Genomic DNA, 27,109 nt, shown 5'->3' on the forward strand with positions numbered 1-27,109 from the left:
CTGGTCTGTTTTAAGTCACAAACATTTCTTTCATTTTTCTTTCATTTTTCAGCAGCTCAGACTCTTGGAATGTGCTCCATGCAAAGAAACAGACTGACACAGCCTTCCGTGCCTCATCCGTACGTGTAGCAGAATTGTTTCCCTCAATACAAATAAAATTTACATTCTTCATAAATCAAGGTTATCTGATGTCTCCACTTTCAAATCCTAGCTGCTGCAAATCTTACACACACAATAAATGGCTCCTTTTAGAAAGAAAGCTGAAGCATGAGGAAGAACCATAGAATAGTTTGGATTGGATGGGACCTTGAAGATCGTCTCGTTGCAACCCCTCCGCAATGGGCAGGGACACCTTCTGCTAGACCAGGTTCCTCAAAACCCCATCCAGCCTGGTCTTGGGGGATCCAGCTTCCAGGGATGGGGCAGCCACAGCTTCTCTGAGCAACCTGGGCCAGTGCCTCAGCACCCTCACAGTAAAGAACTTCCTCCTCATGTTTATTCTGAACCCATTCTCTTTTTGTTTAAATCCATTACCCCCCTTGATCGGTCACTACATGCTGCCAGCAAAGATGCAAGCATTGCATCAGACTTACAAAGGGCAGACATTAGTTAAAAATTAGATTTATAAAGGAAAGGTTTAGCTACTAGGCTGAGGCAGCAACACAGATGTGCCCATTGTAGAAGCCAGGAGCAAGCCTAGAAGACAGGCAGAGCAGCGCTACACGTACAGGGCACTGCCACAGCCTGAATGCGGTTGGAAATAAATGATCTTCGGGGTCCCCTATCCAGGCCAAACCATTTTATAATTCTATGATACTCCTTCTACTGACACAGTGCAACCAAAAAGAGCTCTGAACGGGGAAGCTGCATAGAAGTAACACTAGTGAGGCAGAACTAGCAGGATTCAGTTTTATTCCGCTCTCTTAGCGCTTCAAGCTCGGCCAGTGATTGCCCCTCCCACGCGAGCACTTGGAACCTGCGGGCTCCTGGGGCGGAGTTGGGAGTGAGCCGTGGGGACGAACCCCTCCCCTGCATACATTTCTCCACGTGCGTGCTGAGACTGCTGCGTTAGGCGAGCAAGGCATTGCCCACACTCGGCCCGTAGGGAAGAGGCTGACCAGCATGAAGGAACGCTCAAGGGTGCCCTAGGGGACAAATGCCTTTCCCCCCTACGGCACACAGCGCCGCTTTTATATTGGGCGCGCGCGCCCCCCGCTGACGCCGTCCCGAGTTCCAATTGGCCACCGCGAGACGGGGGCGGGGCTAGAGCAGCCGGGCGGACGGTGGCGCATGCGCTATGGGCGGCTCGTTAGGGGCGCGGAGTCACGTGGTGGGGGCGGCGGCCGTTGGCGCCTCGGCGACCGGCGGGGCCCAGGCGGCGGTGGCGGGTGCGTGACGGGCGGCTCTCCCGCTCCCTCTCCCGCGTCTTCCTTTATTCCCTTCCCTCGCTGTTTTACTTTCTCAGCTCGGGCGGATCCAGGTGCTGCCCCAGCGGTGTCTCCCGGTGACTGGCGGGAGCGGCCCGGCGGACCCGGGGCCCGCTCCAGCCCGCACCGCCTGCGTGGTGCTGTGGCTGCGTCCGGGGGAGCGCGGCATTCGCGATCTCGGCCTCTGCTCTTATCCTTTGGATCCAGGCTTTGCATTGGTCATCCTCAACATTTTTCCCTGTTTAGGAATGTGTGGTTCTGTGTGTGTGTGTGTGCGCCTGTGAGAGAGAGAATGTAGTAATTTGCTACTTAATTTTGTGCCGTGATAAACTTCTGTAGCTCATCGGGTGACTGAGGGAGGGCTGGCAGGATCCAGGATGCTACTGTCCTTCTATATGCTGTAAAGAGCTTCGGATTCATTGCTTTAATAATCCTGTACCGAAGATGTCTCACGGATCTTCGTCTTTACACATCACCTGATTTCTTTACAGTGTTGTTATTTTATTTGTTATACTGTGTCTCTAAATATACCTAGATCAGTATATATGATGCTGAAAAGAATTGTTTCCTGGTATATCGTGTTGGTTAAACTCTTTAGTGCTATATGAATTGCTCACTAGATTTTTTTAGAATTGGCAGTGGCTTTTGAAAGTCTTTTTGCTTGTTTTGTGCGAATATTTTCAGGGTTATAAATATTTAAAGATCCAGTAAAAATCTTACTTGATTTGGGGGCAGGGGAATTTTAGACTTTCACAGTAAAATCTTGAGGGAAATAAAATTTGAAATTGTCTTCTCAGAAAAACTTGAATAAAAACTCGTTAGTGAGCAGTTTCAGCTTTCCAGTGAAATGCTTGGTACGCAGGCTGTTGCTGGAGTTACGGAGTCTGTACCAGAAAACCTTGGAGTGCAGCCAAAAACACCAACAAAATTGCTGTTTTGTCTTACATCTTCTCTACAACAGTTTTGAGAGTATTTCAGTACAAATCACCCGAGTGACCAGCCTGCTTTATTGTGGGGTGTCCTTTTTGGTAGTTGGTGGGTTTGTTTTTAAATCTTCCCGGGAGCGGAATGGTGTTCACCCTTCACTTTGCAAATGTTGGTGCCTGGTCCACAGAGTAAACTGTGAATTTCATCCTGTTGCTGTGTTTGGTGCATAGCTCAAAGAAGTTCAAAAGCATTCTCTTTTGTGACTGACAAAGACAGAGCCAGTGCTGTTGATTACAGTTGAGTCATTGAGGTTGGAAAAGACTTCTGAGATCAAGTCCAGCCTTCAGCTGGGCCAGATGTGAGCAGTTGTAGCTCTCACATGCAGATACCACGATAGAGTTACAACGGAGAGGGTGCCTTCAGTCCACCTCTTTTCTCTGCTGTGCTGGGGAGAACAGCACCCCAGATTCTCCTAATATCCCAGAATAGTCACTGCTACAGACAGGGCAAACTTCAAGGTGTTTGTATAGCTGTTTTGCTAGTATCATTTATGCAAAATTTCTTTTTTTTTTTTTTGCATTGTTCTCACAGAAGTTGATTATTCAGCATATCCAAAGATGAAGAGGAAACTTGCCACAGCTGGGACATTGAGGCTTAGTCCTAATGAAGAAGCCATGTTTCTGAAAGAAGAATCTGAAAGAAGAAGAAAACTAAGGTTACAACAGGTATGCCTGTATTTTTCCATATGTTGTATTTCATTTGATGATGTAACAAATAATGTAGGAAAAGTAACTGAAAAGATTATTTCCTGTAAGCTAAATTTCAAGGTGATAGTATTGTAGAATGGTGAAATTTTTTATGTTGGAAAAGATCCTTGAGATCGTCCAGCTATTAATCCAGCACTGCCACTGTCCCTAAGTGCCACATCTTCATGTCTTTTGAACTTTTCCGGGGGTGGTGACTCAACCACTTCCCTGGGTAGTTTGTTCCAGTGCTTCACAACATTTTCTGTAAAAAAAAAAAAAAAAAAAAAAAAAAAAAAAAAAAAGCCTAAAATACAAAGTGGAAAATAATAAACTATGTTTACTAAGTTTTTGATATAGTTGATTTTTTTTAAGACTTGAATTGTAATAGGATCCTTTCATAGATTATTGTGTTGTATTTTTGGAGGGAAGGATATTCCAAGCAGTGTTTGCAGCTTTTTGGACCTTAACCAGAGTGTTTAATTAAGATTAGATTTATTATTTTAGATACTGATTTTGGAAAAAGGTAACAGTAACTTGAAAGTATTTTCTGGGCAGATTGTGAATGGAGTAGTAGATGAGATGGAAGGAGGGTAAACTGTGTTGTGGAAGGTCTTGCTGCAAGAAGTATTATGCTTTTCTTGAATTGCTGATAAATATAAATGCTATTTCTACAGGTCAGAGAGCAGCAGAAGTATATCTCCTACCAGATAAGGCAGAAGGTAAAACAGAGGAGAGAAGAACAACTGCATCAGTTAGAGGAGGCACTGAGAGCTGAATGGCAGAAGGCACAGGATGAGAAGATGAAAGCCCTGGAAGAACTGTATCTATCAAGCTTAAGAGCGATTGGGGAGGGTCACCGACAGGCCAAGGAAAATGTAAGTGAGCATAATATGATTGTGTCATGGTTTCACCCCAGCCAGCAGCCAAGCACCAGGCAGCTGCTTGCTCTCTCCCTCACCAGTGGGATCAGGGAGAGAATAAGGGTAAAACCCAGAAAACTCATGGGTTGAGATATAGGGAAAGCAAAAGCCACACACAGAGCCAAGCAAAATGAGGAATTCATTCACATCTTCCCATGGGCAGGCAGGTGTTTAGCCATCTCCAGGACAGCAGGGACCCATCATGTGTAATGGTTACTTGAGGAAGACAAACACCATCGCTCCAATCATCTCCCCCTTCCTCCTTCATCCCCCCCTTTAGCATGATGCCATATGGTCTGGAATACCCCTTTGGACAGTTGGGCTCACCTGTCCTGGCTGTGTCCCCTCCCAGCCTCCCATGTACCCCCCACTCTCTCACTGGTGTGGTGGCACAAAGAGCAGAAAAGGCCTTGGCTCTGTGTAAGCCCTGCTCAGCAATAGCAAAAACATTTCTATATCATCAACCCTGTGTTCAGGACAAATCCAAAGCACAGCCTCATACCAGCCACTGTGAAGAAAGTAATTTCTATTCCAGCCAATACCAGCAGATACTGTCAGAGCCAATTTCAGTGTTTTAGAAATACCAGAATTGCTGTTTGGTTGGTTTTTCTGTTGACATTCCTGATTTTGAAGTCCTGATATCCAAATAGACAACTTTTTAAGCATGGAAGCTTTTTAGAAATGATTGTGTACTTTTTTGCAGGTATCTTCCCGCAAGATAGTCTATGGGCCTATCTGTGAAGGCTTTTGCTGGGCAGACTTTATTGTTACTTTGATTGTATTAGCTTGTATGATCATGTACATTTCTACTTCACTAAATTGTACATAATCACTCAGTATCTTAATTATGCCAGTAATACAGTAATTTTTTCTCCACCATGGATCTTTTCTATGGTTTAAGAAAATCCACTTTACATTTTTTTCCCTTCAGTGCACCAGTGGCATGGAAAGCCTTGGCAAGGGCTTCAGAGGCCTTTGCCTGGACTGCAAATGGGTGTCACTTTTTAATTCTGCACCTAAAACCTGGTTTCACTTTCTTTAAAATCCTGTAACTTGTGTAGGCTCTGCTTGAGAGATCATTGAGATTGCTGGGTAGAATTTTTCTATAGGTTTGACTCTGAATCAGATTTACAGAAACCAGCCAAAGACTTACATGGATTTTGCAAAGTAGCTTGCTTCCTGAATTAGTCAGGATCTTTAAACCCAAGTAAAATAGCATTATGCTTTTCCATTTATCCATGTCTTTTCTTTATAAAGTCCTTTCCAATGCTAGGATAGGTGAGTTAGCAAAAAACTGTGGAACCAGTGTTGTAGGAACAGAGAACTAATAATAAATGTCTCTGATGACTGAAGGGTAGTAACACTCTGCTTCTACATAGTTTAGTCTGCATTTGCTACAGGCTGTTTAAATGTATTTAATTATCTTTTTCTTCAAATGGATACAGAAGAATCTAGGATTTCTACATCAATATTTGGTTAAATTGGCTGAGAGATGTGGCAGGTTCACTGCTGTTCTTGGCGAAGAAGAAAATAAAGATGGCAGAGAAGGAAAAGTTATTAGAGTATTTTAACCTTAACACAGTAGAAAATAGTTTTGTGGTTGTGCTTCTTACTGGCAGTATCTAATTTTAAATATCATACTGATAGTATGAGATGTGAGTAAAATTCTGTATTGAGTGATGACAATATTTTAATGTTAAGGAACCTGACTTAAAAGCTCTGGCAAAGCAAGCAGAAGAAAGGAAACAAAGAGCAGAGACGAGACATAGAAAAGCTCTGATAGAGCAGAAGCACCAAAAAGAAAAATTATTTCGTGAGCAAGCCAGGTATGCAATAGTTATTTTGTTTTATTAAGAATGAACTTTACAGTGTCACAAGGTGAAAGGCAAAAATGTTGATGCTTCTTGCTTGGAGCTTTTTCAGTCTTGAAATGTTATGGGTTAGAGAATTAATGCTCATGGACAAAGCTTGTGGCTTTTGATAAAAACTGTATCTTTAAAACCAAGACAAGAATGTCAGATATTCAGGCTGGCTTTATAGATTCTCCAGGAGTTCAGTGACATATGAAATTAAATGTTGTCAGGCCAGTTCCTGATGGAGAGTTAACCACTGGAAAAAAGGACCTAGTGCATTTGTCATGGTCTTCTCCAGTTTTTTTTTATTAAGCAGACTGGACCAAACTTGAGCTGGTATGGAATATGGTTTGTGTCCTCTAGGGCATAGTTGTGCCTGAGTAGGGCTAAGACCTGTAAATTAAGTAGTTAGCTGTATCTACAATCAAACAATTAAAGTGTGTAGGAAGTGCACAATGCTTTCTGGAAACTTAGGTCAGAAGCAGAGATTTTGTATTGCTTTTGGGATGCTTGTATATATGCACGTTTTTGCATAACTTGAAGAAGGTAGTTTTTAATGCTGCCTTCCAGCCAAGTTCTGTTGTCTTTTTAATATGCTTACCCATCCTTGTGGCCCAGCCGTTCAGTGCAGGTACTTAGGAATCCAATTTCAGGTTTACCTTTTATTTTGCACTGTTCTGTCACTGTTGCTTGAATAATTTTCTGTCTCTCTTCTCTTTTGTGGTTTGTTTTGTTTTTGTCCCCAAGACGAGCAGACGCGCGTAAACGTGCTCTGGAAGTGGAAAGACAAAGAGCAGCCAAAGTTGCAAGCCTGCCACCTCCTCCACCACGTCCTTTTGAGGTATGTATCTGTAAAACAACAATGATCACAATTTCAGGGGTACCATATATATTTATTGCTCTGACTCCTCACAGCAGGACATCCAGAGTTGGTATTTGCATATATAAGGAGAGTGGTTCAGCAAAAACCAAGAGAATTAATTCATTAGATATTAGCTGATTTCTTGCTACTAAGCTCAGGTACTTAATTGATCTCTTGTTATATGTAATTTTTTTTCTTGTAATCAGACTCTTATTTTGTAGGTAATGTGTCCTTTTAAACTTTCATCATATCTCATTTTCATCTAGTAGCCTCAATGATATGAGCCTTTACAATGATCTCTCTCAGCATGTACTTTACATGCCTCCTCAGCCTGCTGTCATACTGATGCAGTTAGCAGCGTTTTGTTTAGTTCTGAAATAAAGACAATTCTGTGTTTTTAGCTGTGGGGCAGCTTTGTTGTTGTTTTTTTTCTCCCTTTACTTTTTTTTCTTGTAGGGAGTACTAAATAAAGGGGAAGCTCTTTAATTTTGATAGGAAACCATCACCTAAGTATGTTGGGGAGGCTGCAGTCTTTTGAGGTGTGGCTTTGTACCCCATTCATGCTGCTTTGGTTTCATAGAGCTGGTGTATACTTGTAGAATTTCCTATACGATTGCAGATCTAAACTGCAGAAAGAACACTACATGCATTTTTATTTTGGAGTTAACTAATAGAACTTCATGAATGCAGAATTTAAATTGCCTCATGTGGTGTTGTACTCTTTTAAACCTTTGGGTTCAGGGATATTCAAGGTACTGACAATAAAAAAAGGGGTTGAGGTATACTAGCCCCTCTCAGAGCCAGTGAAGCTTTCAAAACTTTTTCCAGCTACATCCCAGCACATTATGTACAGTTTAGAGTGCAGGATGATAGGGTTTCGTGTTGTATCTGGAAAAACTGAATAAGGTTTGACCCTCCCAGTTTTAAGAATTATTAGAAACAGTACCCATGACTTTTCATTAGTACAAGTTTCTCTCTAGATCTTCTTGTTATTTGCCCAAGGGTTTTCATCTTGTATAAACTGGATATGAGTGAAGATTAAAACAAGTGTTGTAAGGGAGTGATAAGTTTGGGGTTATTTCTGGTGAAGTGTATGCTATATTGAAATTTAGTACATCTGGAATTAGGTCCTGTCTGGTACAGTTCAGGTAAATTCACAGACCCTTTCATGCTGCAGTTGCCCTCTATGTTGTGCCACAGGGTGTGTTCCTGGTGTATCTGGTGTAGAGCAGGTGAAGTCTGTATCAGTCTGAACTTTGACTCTTTATTTCCTGGGTTTCAGGTGCTTCTGTTTCTCAGTTTGGCATTGTTGGGAAAGCAATGAGATGTTGTGGCTTTGCTTTGTGGTAACTTTTGCAGTTTAGAATGGGTCTTGCATCACTTTTTTTTTTAACCCTTCACCATAGATAGTCACTGCAGTTAATCTCCGTAACAACTAAAATGACACAGTACTTTATATGTAATACTTTTATTTAATACTTTTATCTACCAACATCAATAATGCATCTTCCTTTCCATTTTATAAACACAGAATTTACTCCTCATTCTTTAGTGTTTTGTCACCAGGGGAAGAAAGAAGGCTTTGTTTCCAGGTTTCTCCAGGTTCTGGTGAAACCAGAATTGCATATGTGATTGTGTTGGATGGTTTGTCTGGGTCAGTGCTCTATTTAAGTATTGTTTCTTTCAAAAAATTAATGCATTTCCATCCATTAGCAAATATCCTTTACCCACCTTTTCAACAAATCTGATTTGTAACTCATTTTAGTGGAGTTTCCAAACATCTGGATTTTCTACACTATGTGGGTTTTGTTTCTGTTATGAAGTTCATGTTGTGATAATGGCAGATTGAAACAGTAATTTTGCAGACATGTTGAGTTTTTGTTGAGGAAAAGAGTTGCTCTGTTTCCCTATAGCACAGCATGTCAATTTGTTCAATTTAAAGACCAGCTGACTAAGCCTTTTTTCTAGTTTTTATATCTGTATAGACTTTAATCCTTTTGTTGTAGACCTATGGCTGGGAGGGCACAGGACTAAGAATGAAGTTATTTTCTTCAAAGAGTTATTGGGTGCCATGTACTTCATGGGGGGAAATGTTAAGTAATTGAAAGATTGAGAGATTTTTATTCCTGTTTCTGCTTCAAGAGAGAGAAAACAAGAGATATTGACTGTTGGGGGAAGGTAAATTTAGGGCTTTGTCTTGAAAATGTTACTCAAAAGGCACTGAATTTAAATTGTTTAACTTTAAATCCTTTGAATTACAGCAAATTACAGGGTCATCTGAGTAAATCTGCTTGGTTTTTTGAACGTTTGCATAAGGAGCTTATTAAACGCAACTATGATCATAATCTGATGCTCTCTTGCAATAACAATTGACTATAATTTCATAAAAAGGAGCTAGGGCATTGTTGTTCATAGCATAATTACTTAGAATATAAGAAACATTTACTAAAAGTACTCCTATTATTGTGATTTTACCCAGTTAGAAAAGTATTTTTACTCTAATGTCATAACCCATTTTGGTTCCCAGAATTACGGATTTTAGAAGTCAAGGCCATATTTAAATAGACCAAATGAAAAGTTACTTAATTGAAGTTAAACTGTAAACACCATTTTATTGAAAAATGTTGCGGAGTTCTTGGAAACTTACTTTTTCTTACATGATCTATTAGATTTGTGTGGAATGGAAACAAAACCTAAAAAGTATTACTGTGCTTTGCTTGAGTATTCATAGCATTTGTAGAGCTGGGGTCATGAGTTTTTTGTCCCATTTTATGATACTTTGCTGCTCGTTTTGCCAGATTTTAGTATAGAATTATTTACTTTTTGATGGAAGGAAAAAAAAAAAGGAGGGAGGAGTTACAAAACCAGGATAGAAGTATGGTATTTTTTTCAGCCTAAATTGCTTTTGACACTAATAGAAAAATTGCAGCCTCCAACATAATTCTCACATCTTCGCAGCTTTTGAATAAAATTCTGGAGATTTAATTGATTACATGTAATTAATAATTATTTGTTATTGGTTTGTTAATTTTAATTTTTAAAAATAATTTAGTAGAAATGTTTAATTTTACTTTCTGAAAGTAACCCAGTACGGGGCATGCGCTGGTAATCTGCACTCAATCTAATGAGATTTAGGCCTGGGACTTGTGTGTTTTTATAGCTATAATCAGTATCTTCAAGTGTTGATCTGTTACAATTACTATGATTTTTACTGATCAAGAAATTCAGCATATTGTTTAAGGACCATAAAATAAGTTACTGAAGTTCTATTGGTAAGACTAAAAGTAGTTTTACTGGTTTTGGGTCCCTTATGACAAGAAAGACATTGAGTTGCTGGAGTGTATCCAGAGAAGAGCAACAGAGCTGGGAAAGGGTCTGGAGCACAAAGCTGATGAGGAGTGGCTGAGGGAGCTGGGGGTGTTTAGCCTGGAGAAAAGGAGGCTCAGGGGGATCCTTGTCACTCTCCACAAGTGCCTGAAAGGAGATTGTAACCAGGCAAGGGTTGGTCTCTTCACCCAGGTAACAAGTCATAGGACAAGAGGAAGTAGCCTCAAGTTGCATCAGGGGAAGTTTAGACTGGATATTAGGAAAAAATTCTTCGATGTCTTGTCAAGCACTGGAACAGGCTGCTTGGGGAAGTGATGGAATCATTTCCTGGAGATATCTAAAGGATGTGAGTTGGGGCACTCAGGAACATGATTTAGACTTGGCAGTGCTGAGTTAATGGCTGGACTTGATGAAGGTTTTTTCTGATATAAATGATTCTATGATTCTTTGATTTTTTGTTTAAAGACTTTACTTTCTACAGTCTTCATAAAATAGTAATAGTCAATCCTGAAATTTTGTATGCCTCGTTTTATGCAGTTTAAGATATTCCTGAGACTCAGTGCTGCTCTTTGTGTGTGCGCCTTTCTTTATGGTCATGTTAGATTTAGAGCACTCAAGCTATGAATCTTTCCAGTTTATTTAATGTGAATAAGAGCACCTTTTTAGGAGAAAGTTGAGGAAAGAGGAAGCTGAGAGAAAATAATTGGAGGAGATGTTAAGTACAAAGAGGGGTCCTACAGTATATTGAGTAACCTAACCTGGCTACTTTGCTAGTGAGAATATGAGGCTAAGCCAAAGAAGAGGGAGGGTCTGATGGCTTATTGTTCAAATTTCCAGAAAATATTTGAAATGTGTTAGTGTACCCAAAACTTCTAAAAAACCACAGCAACTTAGCATTCTATGAATAGACAGTTTTCAGTGAAGTTACAGAAAATGCTCTTTTCTCTGGTCAGCTAATAAATTGGACATAATGGCTCTGAGTTTCCTAAAGAAAGTCTGTACTTGACAAGTGTTGCTTTGCTCTTGGGCATAATTATTTTGTGGGTCTGTGGCTGCCCTGCTCTGAGGTGAATGATACAGCTCTTCTAAGTGGGATTTGTATTAATGCATTAAACTCAAGTGCTTTTAAATTAGTGCTTTTGAAACATGGCACTGATGAGTGTCAATTTCTGTGCAGGGGTTTGCCTAAGATGCTCTCCGTTATTAAACCCCTCTAGATCTGCCTTGTGCCGATGTGGTTTATTAATTATTACATGTATATAAGGTTATAAACACTATTTTCAGGACAGAATTTGGTGGGGTGAGTTTCTTTTAATAATAATTTAGCTATCCAGATCACTTCTGTTTATTTGCTTTGATGGAGATACTGTTCTGTGATACAGCTGTAGTTGTATTTTTCTTCCTAGAGTTTTGAAGTGAAAAAGATCCTTGCTGTGAAGCCCTGTGGTGCTGGCAACTTTTCTGTTACACGTTACCATATTGCTGAAGCTTTGGTGGACAGAGAAGTGGATGGAGAGCAGGTGATGATTAAATCCAAGTGTTTGTGCTACAGTCTGCATTCATTGTCTGGGTGTCAGTTGTTAGATTTTCTAAAAGCTGTTTAAAGATATGAACTTGTATAAAGCAGCTTACACTACTTACTAAAGAGACTCTCAGATGGCCAGCCTTGTAAAGCCTCAGTTACGTGCTCAGTCACTTAGTGTATTGCCCCTGGCAGTCCCTAGTGAACAGGCTTTTACTGGAAGGTGAGATCACAAGACTGGTATAATGTTCAAACACCCAAACTGGAAGACTTGTGGCTCATGCTGAATTGATAGCTGCAGTTGCCCTGCTTTTCTCTCTTCCCCTCTTTTTTAGCAGTGTACTCCCAGACTTGCCTTGCATTTGGCTTGCTTATTTGGAATGACTTTTTTTTCCTAAGTATATTTTTATGTTAGTAAGATTTTTCTTCCTGGAAAGTTACAGATTATTTCTGGTTTCCCAAAGGAGATGGAAGATACATCAGAGATTTTTTCCCCTTGTTTAAAACAAAACCATGAGGATAGAAGTTGTAATGTTGACCATATAATACTTTTTACTATGTCTTTTACAAAAAATAACCACTCTATCATAACAAATCATATAAATTATTGTCCCTGGTGCAGCTCGAAACTGGAACACTTTGTCACCTAAACTTACAAAATACGTAACAATGAATTTTTTTTTCAAAGGTAAAAAATTATTTTGGTCCTACTTGCAAGATAAACATTCAAGGATGTTCATATGGCATTGTATGTCTTTTTTTAAGTGCTTTTGCTGCAGAATTATTTATTTATTTATTGTTACGTATGCTTTAAACTATCACACAACTTTATGGAATAAACTACTGATTGATTGCCAGCCAGATGCTCATTTAGCTGCTGAAGAAGAAGGGAGGCGTTTGGAGGAACTACACAGGGAGGCAGAGAGGGAAAGAAGAAAGCAGCTTGAAAAGGCACATATTAGAGGAAATCACGCCTTGAAGAAGATGCAGTTGGCCAAGGTAGGCAAAGCAGTTATGCCTGTTTTTAATGTCAGAACAACCACTGTTCAGTCAGTTGTAGGTATTACCCTTCCATGAGGGAAATTCATGGACTAAATAAAGTTTGCAAAATGTCTTTGCAAAAAAAAAAAAAAAAAGAAAAAATCAAAATCTGTTTGCTTGTTTTGGCATCTAGAAGGAGTGAGAATGAAAGAACATCGTCTTAATTTTTGTCTGAATGTTTGACCAGCTGTTAACCAATAGGTAATACTCAAGCAAAACTTTTTTAGTAGGTAATGAGTTCTGCTTTTCTACATTAGCTTTAGTTGGAGTTGGTGATTCTGTCCTTCAGGGGAAAAAATTACTGCTAAGACGTAACAAGTTTTAACAAGTTTTTTTATTTTTTGTAAACTTTTATAAGTTTTTACTCAAAGACTGATATTCTGTTAGTGTGCAAGTCTGAAAATGTTGAAATAGTTTCCTTTAAGAAATAAAAATTAAACTACTGAGAAAAGTCTTTGTACTGAGATCTACACTCAAAAATTTTTTTGTGGTCTGGTAGCTTCACATATATTTTTGTTGGCTAGAAAAAGAAAAGCTTGCTTTTTATCAGCTGGCATATGATTGGCCCTAAATGAGTAACCAAACTAAAATGGGGATTTCTGGAAACGGTACTGATGCTCCTGAAATTAACAGGGGAAAAAAAAAAAAACCCACAACAAACTTCTTGGTTTGTTTTTTTTTTAAATACCTCTCACATATACTCTGTGTGCCAAAGAATATTTAGTTTGCATCTTCAAAGGTAGCAACTGCTGAATTATATACTAGCAAAAGTCACTTGGCAAAAGAAATGCTCATTTACCTTATAAAACAGGAAGTTTAATTATCTTGAGGAAAGTTGGCCTGCAGGTGTGGAGTCTGATCTTTTATTTAACATCAGATCTTCTAGGTAGTATTGATGACTCCTGTGTCTGAAGGGCTGATACGGCCTTCTCCTGAGGAAGCACTTTCTCCCTAGAATAAGATTAACTTTGAACATTAACCAAACATCATGGTAACCAAATGGAAGCATTTTGTATCAGTCTTGATATGTGGCTGTCTGAATATGAACACTGAAGGTTTATGTTATCTCTTCTTTATTCTTGAAGGACAGGGAAAGATTCCTGGAAGAACTGGAGCAAATGCATGCTCAGGATCGGATGCGCAGGAGACAGGTTGTCGCACAGATGCCACCTCAGGTTTCAGTGCCACCATGCAAACGCATGGAAGTAAAAGAAGAATGGCAGAGAGAACTGGAGTCTGCATTTGAAGAAATGTGCAGTGAAGACAGGAGTAAGTTCTTTGTTGGAGGTTGCTGAACTTGGTACCCAGTAAGGGAGAGGCTGCTGCAGCTGCCTCTTCCCAGGTGCAGCTGGTAGCAAGGCTGTGTATGTATTCATAGTTGGCATGCACACAAACAGCCTTGCAGGGGACATCCATACAGCTGGCCATGCAGGCCAGCAGGAAAAACACAGCACTCACATTAAGTACAAACAGCACAAATGACCTCCTTCTGTTTACTGCTCTGGTTGGTTGATCAACATGAAGGCCTCTTGTGGGATATATGTCTGTAATATGGTATGGATCCCTCCAGCAGTTGGACTTAGGCACTCAGTCTATCCAGAAGTTGTCCCCCATATCCCAGATCTCTATCTGCTACACTGAATGAATAGATGGCTGTTGATTTAAATGGTTTTGAGTTTTGTATTTTGGCAGGGAAAAAAAAGCCTGATTAAATCTGTTGTGAAATAACCTACTGATATTTGAATTTCCTGGGGATTTGTGTGTGAGTGTAGTCTTGCAGTCTTGTTTGATTTGTATTCCAAATGGTCATTTTATTTCATTGTGCTCTTTTAATTAGACATGAAAGGAGACCTGATTCTGCAGTTTGAGCCACAACCTTTGCCAGCCCCTTCTGACAGAGCTCAAGATAATGATCTTGATATCTCCTTGGAGCATGAATCTGCTTGTGACACTCAACCAGAACTTCCTTGTGATACTCAGCAAGAATCAGGACGCGTGATAGAAGAGGAGGTCTCTAATGAACCAGAAAGTAAAACTTCTAAACTGCATATTTAAATTAAACCTTTTCATTTTATATTAGAAAAGATTAGTATATCAAATAAATTTTAGTGGTATGTAAAATGCTTTAAGTAGTAAAACTTCTTAATGTGCATAAAATAATTCAGTATAATTTGGTTTGTGCTTAGCATAGAGGATAATACCCTAATGATTATGAATTTAAAAATGAAAATATGACTTTTTTTCTTTCATATGGTTCAGTTCATTAGTATGCTGAGAATAATTTTCAGTTGTAAGAACTATACTGTTAGTAGCCATAATTATTCCTGTGTACTTAGTATAAATTATGGCTTGATGCTGATGTGTGAACTTGAGATTTTGAGATACTTCAAAGCTGAAGCTTTATAGTCTGCTTATTGTGTGTCTTTTATGTCCAGGTTTGTGGTTGAGCTACTGCATATTGTGAGTGGGCTGGAATGGGTGCAGGAGTGTGTCCTGTTTGCCAGTGGCATGTCCCGGGGTCATGTGATGTGAGCCAGAAGTCTCCATGAGCTTTGCTTCTTGGCTAAGCACTTCTGCAGCCCTTGGGTGGCACAGTCTGGTGTTTTGTTTGTGGTGCATTGTGTTGCCAGTGCTGATAGAAAGCAGAGGGCAGGTGTGTGGATAGTACTGATTATTGCTGCTACAGATTGACTATAAAACACTGCATCCAGCTTACTCCTTCTTTCATAGCTTGCAGAGACAAGTTACTGCTTTTCTCTTGCAGGTAAGAGAAAATTTTGCTAAGATTTTAAAAATACACCTAAACTATTTGTCCAACTCTGCAAGCAATAAAAAAAAGTAAATTTTTTTTTTTTATGATATGAAGATATTCATTTCCCAAAACTCTTAACAGTATCTATTCTTTATAGGGCATGAAGAAGGAAAAACTTGCCAACCTCGGTCAAAACTTGCTTTAAAGAAATTGTTGAAGAAAATTAGAAGCCAAAAAGAGGAGTGGACATCAAAAAGTGAGAAAGAGAGTCAAAGTGAATTTGAAACTATTGAATCAGGCACAATTGCTAGTGAAAAGAGACCATTATATGGTTTAGAACTTAACAAGGAGCAGCAGAAAAATACTGTGTCTGAAGCCAAAGGTACATAGTTGCATCAAAGTTTGTTGTGTAGGAGCAAAAAGACTTTTATGGGGGAACTATGATAGTGACTGTGACAAAACTGTTTAATGAAGTTTCAGTGTTAAATGTTTTGTCACGTTGAATGAAAGTACAGTTTCCTATCTGTGCCCACAAGGCATTGTGGATTTGTTTTGCTCTTATGTTCAACTTGTCCATTAAGATCTTGAAGAGAACAGACGTCCAAAATACCTTTCTCTCTTTTAAATCTCACTCAATTTGTCATCACACTTGGTATTGCTGTTCTTTAATAGGTGTTTGCCTCCAGGGATAGAATTCTCAGTGCAGGAGTCAGCATTGAATTTCTGTACCTGTTGAACTGGCAAAGCTGCTCTCTTTGGAGATTCACAGCTATAAATGCCCAAGACAAGCATAAGCTGATGAGTGGAGTTTTTTTCTGCTTTTGGGCACCATTCTGAAAAACCTTTTTGTAAAATTGGAATTTATAGCAGTTAGACACTGCAATTTGTTTGATAGCCACATCATCTTGGGGTTACTTCCCATGTCTGTCCTTGGTTCCCTTCTGGTTAGGCTAATGCCGAATTGGTGATCTTGTACGTTGAGTGAGATTTCTGAAGTTTTCAAGTGATCAGGTTGTGGCATGTGGTTTTGGGTTTTTTGCTTTTGGGTAATTTGTTTTCACAGGGTGCTTGTTTTTTTTTTAAACACATGGCTATACCAACATATTGCCTGGGGATTGGAGAGTGCAGCATGTGTGAAACCATGCCTTGGGGAAAATGTGCTGCTATTTGAAGCTAACAGTACAGGATTGAGACTTGCTCTTCGTGCAATAGCCAAATGTTAGATCATTTGCCCAGTACTGCCAGTTTTAGACCCTCTTTGTTCTAAGAAGTTAATGTGTGGCTTTTGATTCTTCAGGATGATCTTGCTCTTGGCCTCCCAAGTAATATTAGAAATAATTTTCAGTCCCATTGAAGCTGGGAACATTACTGTGTATTCAAGAAAGACACACAATAAAGGACTATTAAATGTGACTTAATAATATAAAAAACTGATTTTCCAGCTTGTGGAGACAGACGGAGTAGTAGGATCTAGATTATTCAAAAGCAGCTTATGCATTTTGTTGAGAGATATTGGGAAACTTTAAAGCAAAATGTAAAGAAGATCCAAGGCTCGCTCTGACTGTAATTACAGCTAAATAACATGTATATTTTAGACTCTATGAAAATGTTGGAAAATGCAGTTGCAGATGACAAGTCAGTTCCAATCCATCCTCAAGAACAAGCAGCTAAAATCAGAATGGAAGAGGAGAGACAGAAATGGGTAAGTGTGTTTGTATTTATTCTTAACTCAGTTCTGGTGTAAAAAAACGATTTACAGAAGATTTAAAAATATTTCAGGTTATACAGCAGCTATAGGCACTCTTAACACTTGAACTTTTACTGTAACATTTTCTATACTTCTCAAAAATGATGAGCTGTAGCTGGAATTTAGAATAGAGTGGAAACCCCCAGTTTCTTCAAATCTTACAGGTGCTGTAGGCAAGGGTAGTCATGGTTAAATGAAAACCACAGTTGTACATTAGTACCTTTGTTTTATAAAGAGAGGGTATGGTCAGCATAACTCTGAAGACTATTTACCCTGTGTAATAATGTAGGAAAGTCTGTGAGATTGTGTTTAGAGTGACAGGAAAAGCATGCAAACCCTGAGTAATTTAATTTTTTTGTTATCTAGGAAGCAAATGCAGAAAGTTTTTTATGTCTCTGGGAATGCTATATTTATTACATTTAGAAAAGAATGCCTTTATGCATAATTTCATTATATCTATTGTGTATTGTGTTTCATTGTATTTTAATTTTTGTTGTATTCCTAGAGACTGACCAGCTGTTATGTGGTAGGTTTAAAAAATCTGTTTGAAAAAGCAGAATTTTGGGTCTATATGCAGCCTTCAGTATTAGAGTTCAGAAATCAAGGAAACAAATTTTGACAAAGTAGTAATACTTAACAAAAAACAACAAGTAAGAGATCCGTTGTGAAAGTTTGGCTACTTTCTTTAACCTTCATTTTCTCGGGTTGCTTTTCCTGACATCCCCATTCAGACTGTTATTAAAGGCTGTTGTCCACTTCATCTTTGCAAGTACTTTGACATTTTTCTTTGCTTCCATTCTAAAAGCACATATGCTGTTGCTAGGTGTGGATCTAAGGGAATTGTAGCTGATAGGTACATGGAAAGAGAATAAAAATAAACAGACCGCTTCAGAGATTTATGGAGTGCTCTCAAAGTGGTTATACGTTAGCTATTTCAGAAGCTTTTGTAAAGCTTGAATTAATGTTTAGATGTGTTGAACTCTGATGAAAAACTGAATAAAATGCAAAATAGATTTTTCAAGTAAGTTTAGGAAAATTACTTCTTTTGCAGTCTTTGGAAGATGGAAATATCTTGAATGTATTCTGATTTTTTCCATTTTATTAATTTGAGAACAGATAATAATAATACAATAGTAAATTAACTCAGGGATTGTTAGAAATATTGAGCCATTTGTCATTTGGTTCTAGAGATTCCCCCTCATTTTTCTTTTGATAGAATGAGGAAATAGAGAAACAGAAACAGGAGCAGCTGGCCTTGATTAAAAAAATTGAGGAAGAGAAAGCTCTTTTGGAGGCTGATTATCTGAAGATCCAAATGCAAACCTGTTTGGAGCAGGCTAAGAAAAAAAAGGAAGAGGAAGACGAAAGTCAGCTGGTACAAAGCCACAGTCTCCATTCCACAGACCAGCAGAACCAAATGGAACATGAGGTGAATAATAACAGAAAATTGTGTGGGTTTTCATTTACTATTATAATAAAAACAAAGAATGCCATTTACCAATTTTGAAGTATATCAATTAAGACAATTTTTTATTTTTTAGGCTGTGAGTTAGAAATTTGTACGTATTGAAGCTTCTTTTTCTAGTGTGCAAGCTTCTATTTCACATGGTATCACTGGATCTGAAGGAGTGGCATGGATATGTGTCAGAGGAGGTTTAGGTTAGATACTGTGGAAAAAAGTTTTTAACCAAGAGGTTGGTTGGGCACAGGAGCAGCTCCCAGAGAAGTGGTCACAGCACCAAGCCTCTGTTAAGTTCAAGAGAGTTTGGACGATGCTCTCAGATACATGCTGTGACTCTTGGGGATGGTCCTGTGCAGGCCCAGGAACTGGACATTGATGACCTTGTGGGTCCCTTTCAACTCAGATATTCTGTGATTTTGTGATTGTGACTTTTGCTGTTGTATTGTCTCTCTGTAGTTCAAGAGGCAGCCTTGATAATAATACCTGCTAGTGAAATCTGGTTATAGTCACATAATGACTGTGCATATAGACATAGCCTTTTTCAAAAAGGTAAAAAAATCACGGGGGAGAAAAAAGAGACAAATCTGCCTCTGTTTAAATCTCAAACAGCTGCTTAAAGAAGAGAAATTTATGGAGGATGTTGAAGGAAAGTAATCTTTTTATGTATAAAATCTTGCTTCACTTGAACAACCAGTACTCTTTTGAGAGCCTGATTGCCTTGGAAATGCAGCTACATTGGCTCATTGCTCCCTGAGTTTGCCAGGTATATCTACCTCTTCAGGCTGAGCTGCTGTAAGCACCATTGACTTTGATGGTGTGTGCAGAGAGAGGCTGTAGCTGTGGGCCATCTGTTCTAGAATCTCCTTTAGCTCCATTGCCTCAGGCTGAAATCTCACAGGCTTCAAACATGGTGGTACCCAGCAGCTTCTGTAAACTTAGGTGCAAGAGCATACAGCTTAAGGCTGATGCCATAATAGTTTTCTGTGAGTTAGTTGTATATGTACAATTAAAATTATTTTATTTTGATTAGACTGGAAATGTATCAGAAAGCAGGAATCCAGGAGAAGACAGTCATAGACAGATGATACATAATTTTCAACAGCGCCTTCTGCAGCAAAAAAGGTAAGTGTTTTTCTGGAATGTAAAGTGTCTTAATGGAATGCCTGTTCAAAGTAATTTGAATTGCCTTGATTATTGAAATTTCTGTTTCTTTTTGCACTGCTTTGTAAAGATTCCTGTTTTCATTCTGTTCAGGTTGCACAAACAAACCATTGAAGAAGCTAGAAAGAATCTACAGGAGTACCAGAATACACTGAGGCAAAGGTATTTGTCTGCTTCTGAAACACCTCTGAGCACAAGGGAAACAAAACCCATTAATTTAGAGGCTGTCTCAGAGCCGCTCCTACAGATGCAAGGAGCGCAGCCAGCACAGTACCAGGCACTGGAACAAGTTCATGCCCAAGAGTATGCGCGGTCATTACCTGAGTTTTCAGGAACGTTGGGTATGTTGGAAAAACCATCTTCACAGAAGCAGCAAGAGGATGTGCGTAATATTTGTGCTGGAAAATCAGTGCATTTTTCAGAAGCATCAGAATTGAAGCATGGAGGGTTTCACTTGCCCTGTGACTGTCCTTCACAGAAACAAGTGGGAATATTCGAAACTGCCAATAATCACATCAGAGAACCATTCCAGTCCCATTTACCGTCAGGGTCAGTCAGGAAAGAAGTGACTGCAGGAAGAACACAACCAGAAGCACAGCAACAGCACTTGAGATTTGTGTCACGTGCAGAAAGTTCCTCTGAGTCTTCAGAAACAGTACACTCTAAAGAGTTACCTCAGAAGATATCTAACTATCGAAACAAGACAGAAGCTGGAGAAGAGCATCCATTTAAGAAGTCCATCATGCCAGCCACAAGGAGATCAGCCTTGGCTGATCCTTTAGCCTATCAGCAGGGATCTGTAGAGAGCAGCAGCAAAACAAACCCTGATCAACCTCTCAATCTTTCTGAACCCACAATTCTAGTGCATGAAGAATCTAAAGCCCAGGGTGTTGAAGAATTCTTGATGTCAAAAGCAGAAGATGCATCTTCGTTAAATTATTCTGGTATATTGAGCTTAAGGGACAGAGTGCTGGCCTCATCAGAAAGCATCCAAGCTCAGCAAAAGTATTTGAAAGAATTGCAAGAGCAGCTAGATGCACAAAGAGAAGCTCTTCTTTCTAAACAGAGAATACAAGAAAAACTACTTTTACAGAAGCAAGATAAATTGAAGGAACAGATGCAGAGACAGCAAGAGGCTTTGAAAGAACTACTAAAAAAGCAGGTAAACTTTAGAAACACTTTGCATGAGTAATTCATCGGTAGGTGATCAAATCTACAAGTCAAAGCTGCAGTGTACCCCATGGAGTGTTGATAGTTTTAGGTGATTTACCATAATGAAAATTTTAATTAGGACTTGTGATTTCTAGTCAGTGCTTTTCCTCTGTAAAGCTCCAAGAACAGTTTTATTAAGTCTAAGAGAAATACTGTGAAGGTCTGTGCTTGGCCTCTGATCATAATGCCTATTGAAATTGTTGTCTGAAATAATTTGTAGGTAGAGTTGTCTTCATATCTGTAAATGCACCTCTATGTGTTAAACAGCCCTTGTATTAAAAATACATAAGTAATACCTGAAAGGATATCATAAGCATCTTGAATAGATCATTTTTAAAGCTTGTCTTTTTGTGTGTACCCACTATGAAATTGGTTTGGCTGCTGCAGTCTTGAGTTGTAATTTGCTTGTTTCTCAGTAACAGAAGAAAAATCCAGGTTTATTTTTGAGCTTATAAAGAGCCTCCTTTTGCCTCTCCTCGTGTTTTTGGGTTTTTTTTAAACAGAAGCCATCTTAAAAGAATAACTGTTCCCTATAGTTCCTGTCTTTTGATTTTGCAGTTTCCAAGCAGCTAAAATTCTTGAATTCAGGAGCTGAAAAAGTAAAAGCAGACTTTTGGTTAATTTTTCCTGTTAAAAATGATGAGTACTTTCATCTAATCTCACAAAGGCCTTGAAAATGTAACTAATTGTGTTTTAGCATATTAGGTTTGTAGATCTCAGTAAAATACCTTCATGACCAAATGTTTTTTTGTGAGCTGAGCAGATCTGTCTGGTATCCTGCATAATTGAACTACTTTCTCTGTGTGCTCAATATTGTCCTGCATGGAATACACACAAGAGAAGATGCTCTTTTGACAAATGGGTATAAATATAATCTTATATAAAACTGCTTCCCCCCTTCTCCAGGTGAGACATATGTGCCCAAATGAAGAAATGACAGAGGCACAAAAGCCTGTCAGGATTAAAAGAACTGACTTCTTCCAAGTGTCAGAAAACTACCAGCAAGAGAATTGTGGCAGGAATAAATTTCACGGAAGTGAAACAATTTCACGGTGCATTGGCCCGGTTGAGCAAACTGGTAAGGCTGTTTTGTTGTTTTTCATTATAATTTTTATTGCTTTACAGCTGAGATGGAGTTCTCTTTCATCTCTCCAAGTTAACTTGGAGAGTTTGTGTTTGTACACATATTATTGCAACATACTAATCTTTGTTTTACAGAACAACCTGAGAAAGTTCTCTGTAGAGAACAGAAATGGAGATCTTCCAAACCACCAGTGACAAAAGTCAAGTTAGGTCTTGGTTTGGAGCAACATGAACTTAGTATTATACCAGAGGTAGACACACCGAAGAGTTGCAACCTCTCTTTGGCAGGTAATGTATAAAATGTATGATAAGTGTTCTTATGAGTAATAGATTGAAAGAATATAATCTTTTCTGAAGAATCTTTGAGATTATTAGGAAATTATAGCTGATACTGTTGCCTTTTTAAAGTATAACTTACACTTGGCAGCCAAGTTGTAGTTCAGAAGAGTTTTCTTTTGTCTAGAAAAATATAATTTAAACAAAATTTAAACACCAGGAAAAGAAAATTCAGTTACTCCATGACCTGAGTTCCCTGTTAATATTTCTTTTGGGCAGGATCTGTGTTATAGGCAGTTTTACAGTAACTCTAAAAGGAAGTTATAGGATTTTGTTTTAAGGTTTACTTTTTGATTATACCAAGTAAGTGACTGTGAAATCTTTCAAGTAAGGTGTTAGTATCAAGCTTCTACAGAAATTTTTAGGCCATCTTTTTAAATTGTTTTTCTAGTTAAAAAACACTCATTGCAAAATCTTGGAGAGCAATGAAAATTTTACAAATATATTTGTTACAGTCGCCTGGCAATGCTTTGCAATTCTCTGTAAGGAGCATTATTTAACAGGTATAACAAACTCATGTTTTCTAAAGGTAAACATTTAATTTTTTTTCAGTGTCTCTTCACATCTGAAATGTAATGCGTATTTTACAAAGCTTTTTATGTTGTGTTCTTAAAAAGGCTCAGCAGAACAATGTGAGTAATTATAGGCCAGTCAGGCTGGCATTCCTTGCAAAATAACGAAACAGCTGATATGGGGCATCCTTCAATTAAAGAAAAGTAGTTAATACTAATCAGCATCAGTTTATGCAGAAGAATTCTTGTTGGACTGATTTGATATCTTGATTAGATAGCAAGTTCTGTTGGGGAAGGTTTTGATGGAGGAATATATTTATGTTTTCAAAAGCACTTGGCTTAGTAACTTAACAGTATTACACAGCTAAGTTTGTGATCCATAGGTGATTTATTCTTATATTATCAAACCATTGGTAATGGTAGGTAGTAAAAGCTTGAGTTTTTTATTGGGTTGGGTGGCCAGAAAGGGTTGTTTTGTGGTCTGGGTTGCAGAGAAAGAAATCTTTAAATCGGGGCAGAGAAGTTGCATTACCTCTGAATCTGAAGAAGTTACTGCAAGTTTTCTTGGACTTGCTGTGTGAAAAAATTAGTTTGAGGTTTTTTTGAAGAAATAATTTGGTGGAGTTAGGAATTAGTTTTTGAGAAGCCTGTGATTTGCATAAAATTTCAGTCTGTATAAAGCATAGACTGATGTGATATGGCTAAATTAATTAAAATGGAGACCATACAAATTCAGCAGTTTATTTCTGTAGAATAGAATGTGCATCTTAATATTCCTCAAGAAGTGCAAAACACTTCCTTTTTATACCTAAACTGATTACAGGTGTTTTAAATCCATATAAAACAGATAATGGTATTAGAGAAACTGCTCAGATTTCAACCTCTGGGGAGTTTGCATGTGTGAAACATCACAGTCATGCTCTTCATGAAGGCATCTTTCCCTCAGGCATAACAAGCTATGAAGGAAAAGCCTCCAATGGAAGTCCAAGGCAAACTAATCCACCAGGAAGATTATTACAAGAATTGCTGAAGATGGCTGCTGAAACGTCATGTGAATCAGGTGAGGAAATCCTCTCCCTTCAAGAACACAATTCAGCCATTCAACATTGCTGATATTACTGCTGTTTATTTGTAGAATATGACCTGTTAAAGAACATGCAATGCTATTTAATGCCATTGAATTTTGAGTGTAAAAAATGGCATTTCAATAAGCACTTGTTTCAAAATGAATGAATTTTTATCTTTTGGGGTTTTGTGATCCTTTACTCTTCTGGTAACAAGTCCACATTGCAGGACACTTCATTGCTGGTCAACAGTTTCTTGACCAGGGCATGTGCTTTTCATCTGTAACCTTTAGAATTTTCAAGGTTTGCAGGTATTCCAGGTGGGAACCTATTTTGGGTAGACCAGTGACATTCCTGATTCAGTATCCAGTGATTCTTGTATTGATAGAAGGGAAACCAGTGCTTAAAAAGACTTCTAGAGTGTTAATGTGTTGATCTAGATGTCCATTGAAAGATCAGTGTGTATAAGAAATTACTTAAAAATATGGTTGAGACAAAAAATAGAAGGATGAGGTCTTATCAGTTCAAAAAAACTTGGAAAGAATCATGTCTTAGGTGTGACAGACACAAACATTGAGAATTGTAGAATATTTCAAATTTAAAGACCTGTAAGGTTCATTGAGTCCAACTCCCTGCTTCTCCCAAGATTGCCTAAAACTAAACCACTGCCCAGCTGCTTCTTGAACTCTGATGGCCTTGGTGCTATGATCACTTCCCTGGGGGATGTGTCCCAATGACTTTTTTAACCACCCTCTCAGTGAAAAACCTTTTCCTGATATCCAATCTGAGCTTGCCCTAATGCAGCTTCAGTCCATTTCCTTGTGACCTATTACCTTGTTTTGGTGTCAGGTAATTATTTTGTATCTGCAATTTCTGTTTAATTAGGCAGTTGTGAGTATCAGCTCACAGTGCATTAGCCTTGACTCTCAGCTTGTGAGACTAACACAATGCTAGAGGTGAGCCAGACACCTGGAATTCTCAAGTAGCTGTGACAGCTCTCCTGTCTAGGAAAAGTCCGTGCATAGCCACTATTCAGGAGAGGTCCATTCTGCTTTGATCTTTTCTAGTAGCCATCATCGACTTTTCACATGATCCACTGAAGATGTCAAAAGGAGCAACAGTACTGCTTTAGCTCTGTGTTTCTCTGTGAAGAGCTTTTATTGAACAAGGATAGCTTTGAGGATAGGCCATGTTCATAAGTGGCAGAGTTATTCTGATTCCATAACATAAAACAAGTTGTTTTGGTTATCAAGAAAAAAGTTTTTGTTAGAAAGTTTTGTGAATGTTCAAAATAATTTTGTTACAGGGACATTGAAACCTACTAAGCATGTTATGGGTAACTTGACTGGCCTTACAAAAGAACAGGGATGACTAGTTTGTAAAACATTCACTAAAGCAATTTGGAACTTATTACAAGATCACAGTGTTGCATGATCCAATACAGTTTTCAGTATCCATCTAAAATATTGCTGAAGCTACAGAGGAGTTCTCAGAAATTTAGCAGCTTTCATATTCCTGTTGTTACAAGCAATACAGCTATGTGGTATGCATCTCCTGGTTTTGCTAGAAATTTCATCACTGGCCCTAAGCTTTAATTTTTCATTTTGTTTGCATTTGAGACATCAGTGCCAATTCAATTGGATTTACTTGGAATTGGAGTTGTTTTAAATTAGTACATATAAGCTCATTTTCCTTCAGCTGTTTCTTTATTTCTCAGAATACCCCTTTATACTTTTTTAAGTATATCTATCTTTGAGCTTCAATTGTCATGAAAATATTTTGTTTTTTAACAATATTTGACAAAAAGACTTGTATTTTTCTGAGTAAGTTGTAGAACTGTTGCTAGAGCAGCTGTTACCAAGTATAAAATGTCTTGGTGTACTGCATTTTTATATTATAGACTATTGTATATGAACAATGCAATAGTTTATGTAAGAGGATTAGGAAACTTTATGTGAACATCTATATTAAAAAAAAAAAACCCCAAAGCTTAGTGTGATTATGTGTTTAAGAGGATTGCCCTCTTGAGCAGATCAGCAACCAAAAGTGCAAGCAATTATCTTGAAAACATATAGGCCGTGAAGCTCTCTCTGGTACTTTCAGTAACTAGTGTGGTATTTCAGCAAGAAAATCTACAGCCCCTTGCACTTTAAATACAGAGTTTCTGAAAGGAAAATTTAAGGTTCATTTTAGGTTGTTGCTTATGATTTTTTATTTAATTTGGTTTTTAAATCTTTTTTGCTACTTGATTCTTACCAGAACATGTTTGCATTTTTTTCATGTTTTCAAGATGTAATTGTGTCTCTACAGGTAAGAGCAAATGAGTGCTTTGTGTGATCTTTGACCTTGTTCCTTGAAATAATGTTTTTGCTGGTTTGAACCTTTGACCAGTTAATGTAAGTCTTTACAACTTAGGAGTTGTACTGCTTTCATGATTACAGGACCACTAGATATGTACAAATCCCTAGTCATTGCTCACATGCTTTTTCAAATCATAAATAAAAGATGAAAAGAAAAAGTTGGTAAGTCTGCTTTTACATGCAGATGCTTTATCAACAGAGGTGAGTTTCCTTTGATAGGAGAGTTGCCTTGGGTAACAGGCAGTTTTTTTGAAAAGTCTGTAATTAGCTGCCTATATAATTTGCCTCTCAAATGTAAAGGCAGCCATGTCTGTAAAACAGGTCTTAAGGACTCCTTGTGGTTAGGGGAGATGAATTCCCTGTGCTTAGTTCTGAGTGGTTGCAAGTGCTACACAAACTGATGAGCTGGTTGCAGCCAGAGAACAGGTAACTGCTGAAGTGATGTTGCCTTGAGTGCTATCAGTGACTCTGAAATCTGAGTTGCTCTTTTACATGCCACTGATACATTGATAGGATGATGGGAACTTTGGACACTATGTTCTTTCTAGTCCTATTTGGCTAAAATGGGCCAATAGCATTCAAACTGTGAATAGGGAATTACAGAGTAACCCTGCAGCTGAGACAGGCAGTTTGATAGCATAAACCTAATTACCTTAGGAAGTCAGCCTGCAACTAGTGGCTAGGTTTAATACATACACCTCTTCCACAGTTCTCCTTGGGGACACATCATCAAGCTTTATTTTGTGATCCAGACTAACCTAGGATTTCAGTTTATCATTAGTAATCACAAATAGT

At 38.4% G+C, this 27,109-nt stretch overlaps 1 protein-coding gene across 3 annotated transcripts in view; it reads left to right on the forward strand.

Moving 5' to 3' along the window:
* The first annotated feature begins 1,309 nt into the window (after positions 1-1,309).
* Positions 1,310-27,109, forward strand: part of CEP295 (centrosomal protein 295) — a 41,865-nt gene continuing 16,065 nt past the window's right edge. The window contains exons 1-17 of one of the 3 annotated variants that reach the window (XM_030234751.2): positions 1,310-1,388; positions 2,946-3,079; positions 3,775-3,975; positions 5,722-5,846; positions 6,621-6,714; positions 11,469-11,582; positions 12,443-12,583; positions 13,711-13,894; positions 14,463-14,654; positions 15,535-15,759; positions 16,973-17,079; positions 18,341-18,553; positions 19,617-19,708; positions 19,841-20,909; positions 21,866-22,037; positions 22,178-22,330; positions 23,837-23,950. In XM_030234751.2, the coding sequence (XP_030090611.2) occupies positions 2,972-3,079; positions 3,775-3,975; positions 5,722-5,846; positions 6,621-6,714; positions 11,469-11,582; positions 12,443-12,583; positions 13,711-13,894; positions 14,463-14,654; positions 15,535-15,759; positions 16,973-17,079; positions 18,341-18,553; positions 19,617-19,708; positions 19,841-20,909; positions 21,866-22,037; positions 22,178-22,330; positions 23,837-23,950 (3,304 nt within the window). In that variant the 5' untranslated portion in view covers positions 1,310-1,388; positions 2,946-2,971. Of the gene's footprint in view, positions 1,389-2,945; positions 3,084-3,774; positions 3,976-5,721; positions 5,847-6,620; positions 6,715-11,468; positions 11,583-12,442; positions 12,584-13,710; positions 13,895-14,462; positions 14,655-15,534; positions 15,760-16,972; positions 17,080-18,340; positions 18,554-19,616; positions 19,709-19,840; positions 20,910-21,865; positions 22,038-22,177; positions 22,331-23,836; positions 23,951-27,109 lie in introns of those variants that run through there. The other 2 variants (XM_050980106.1, XM_050980116.1) reach the window with 2 other exon arrangements.

Source organism: Serinus canaria, chromosome 1, assembly GCF_022539315.1.
Source record: "Serinus canaria isolate serCan28SL12 chromosome 1, serCan2020, whole genome shotgun sequence".
NCBI lineage: Eukaryota > Metazoa > Chordata > Aves > Passeriformes > Fringillidae > Serinus > Serinus canaria.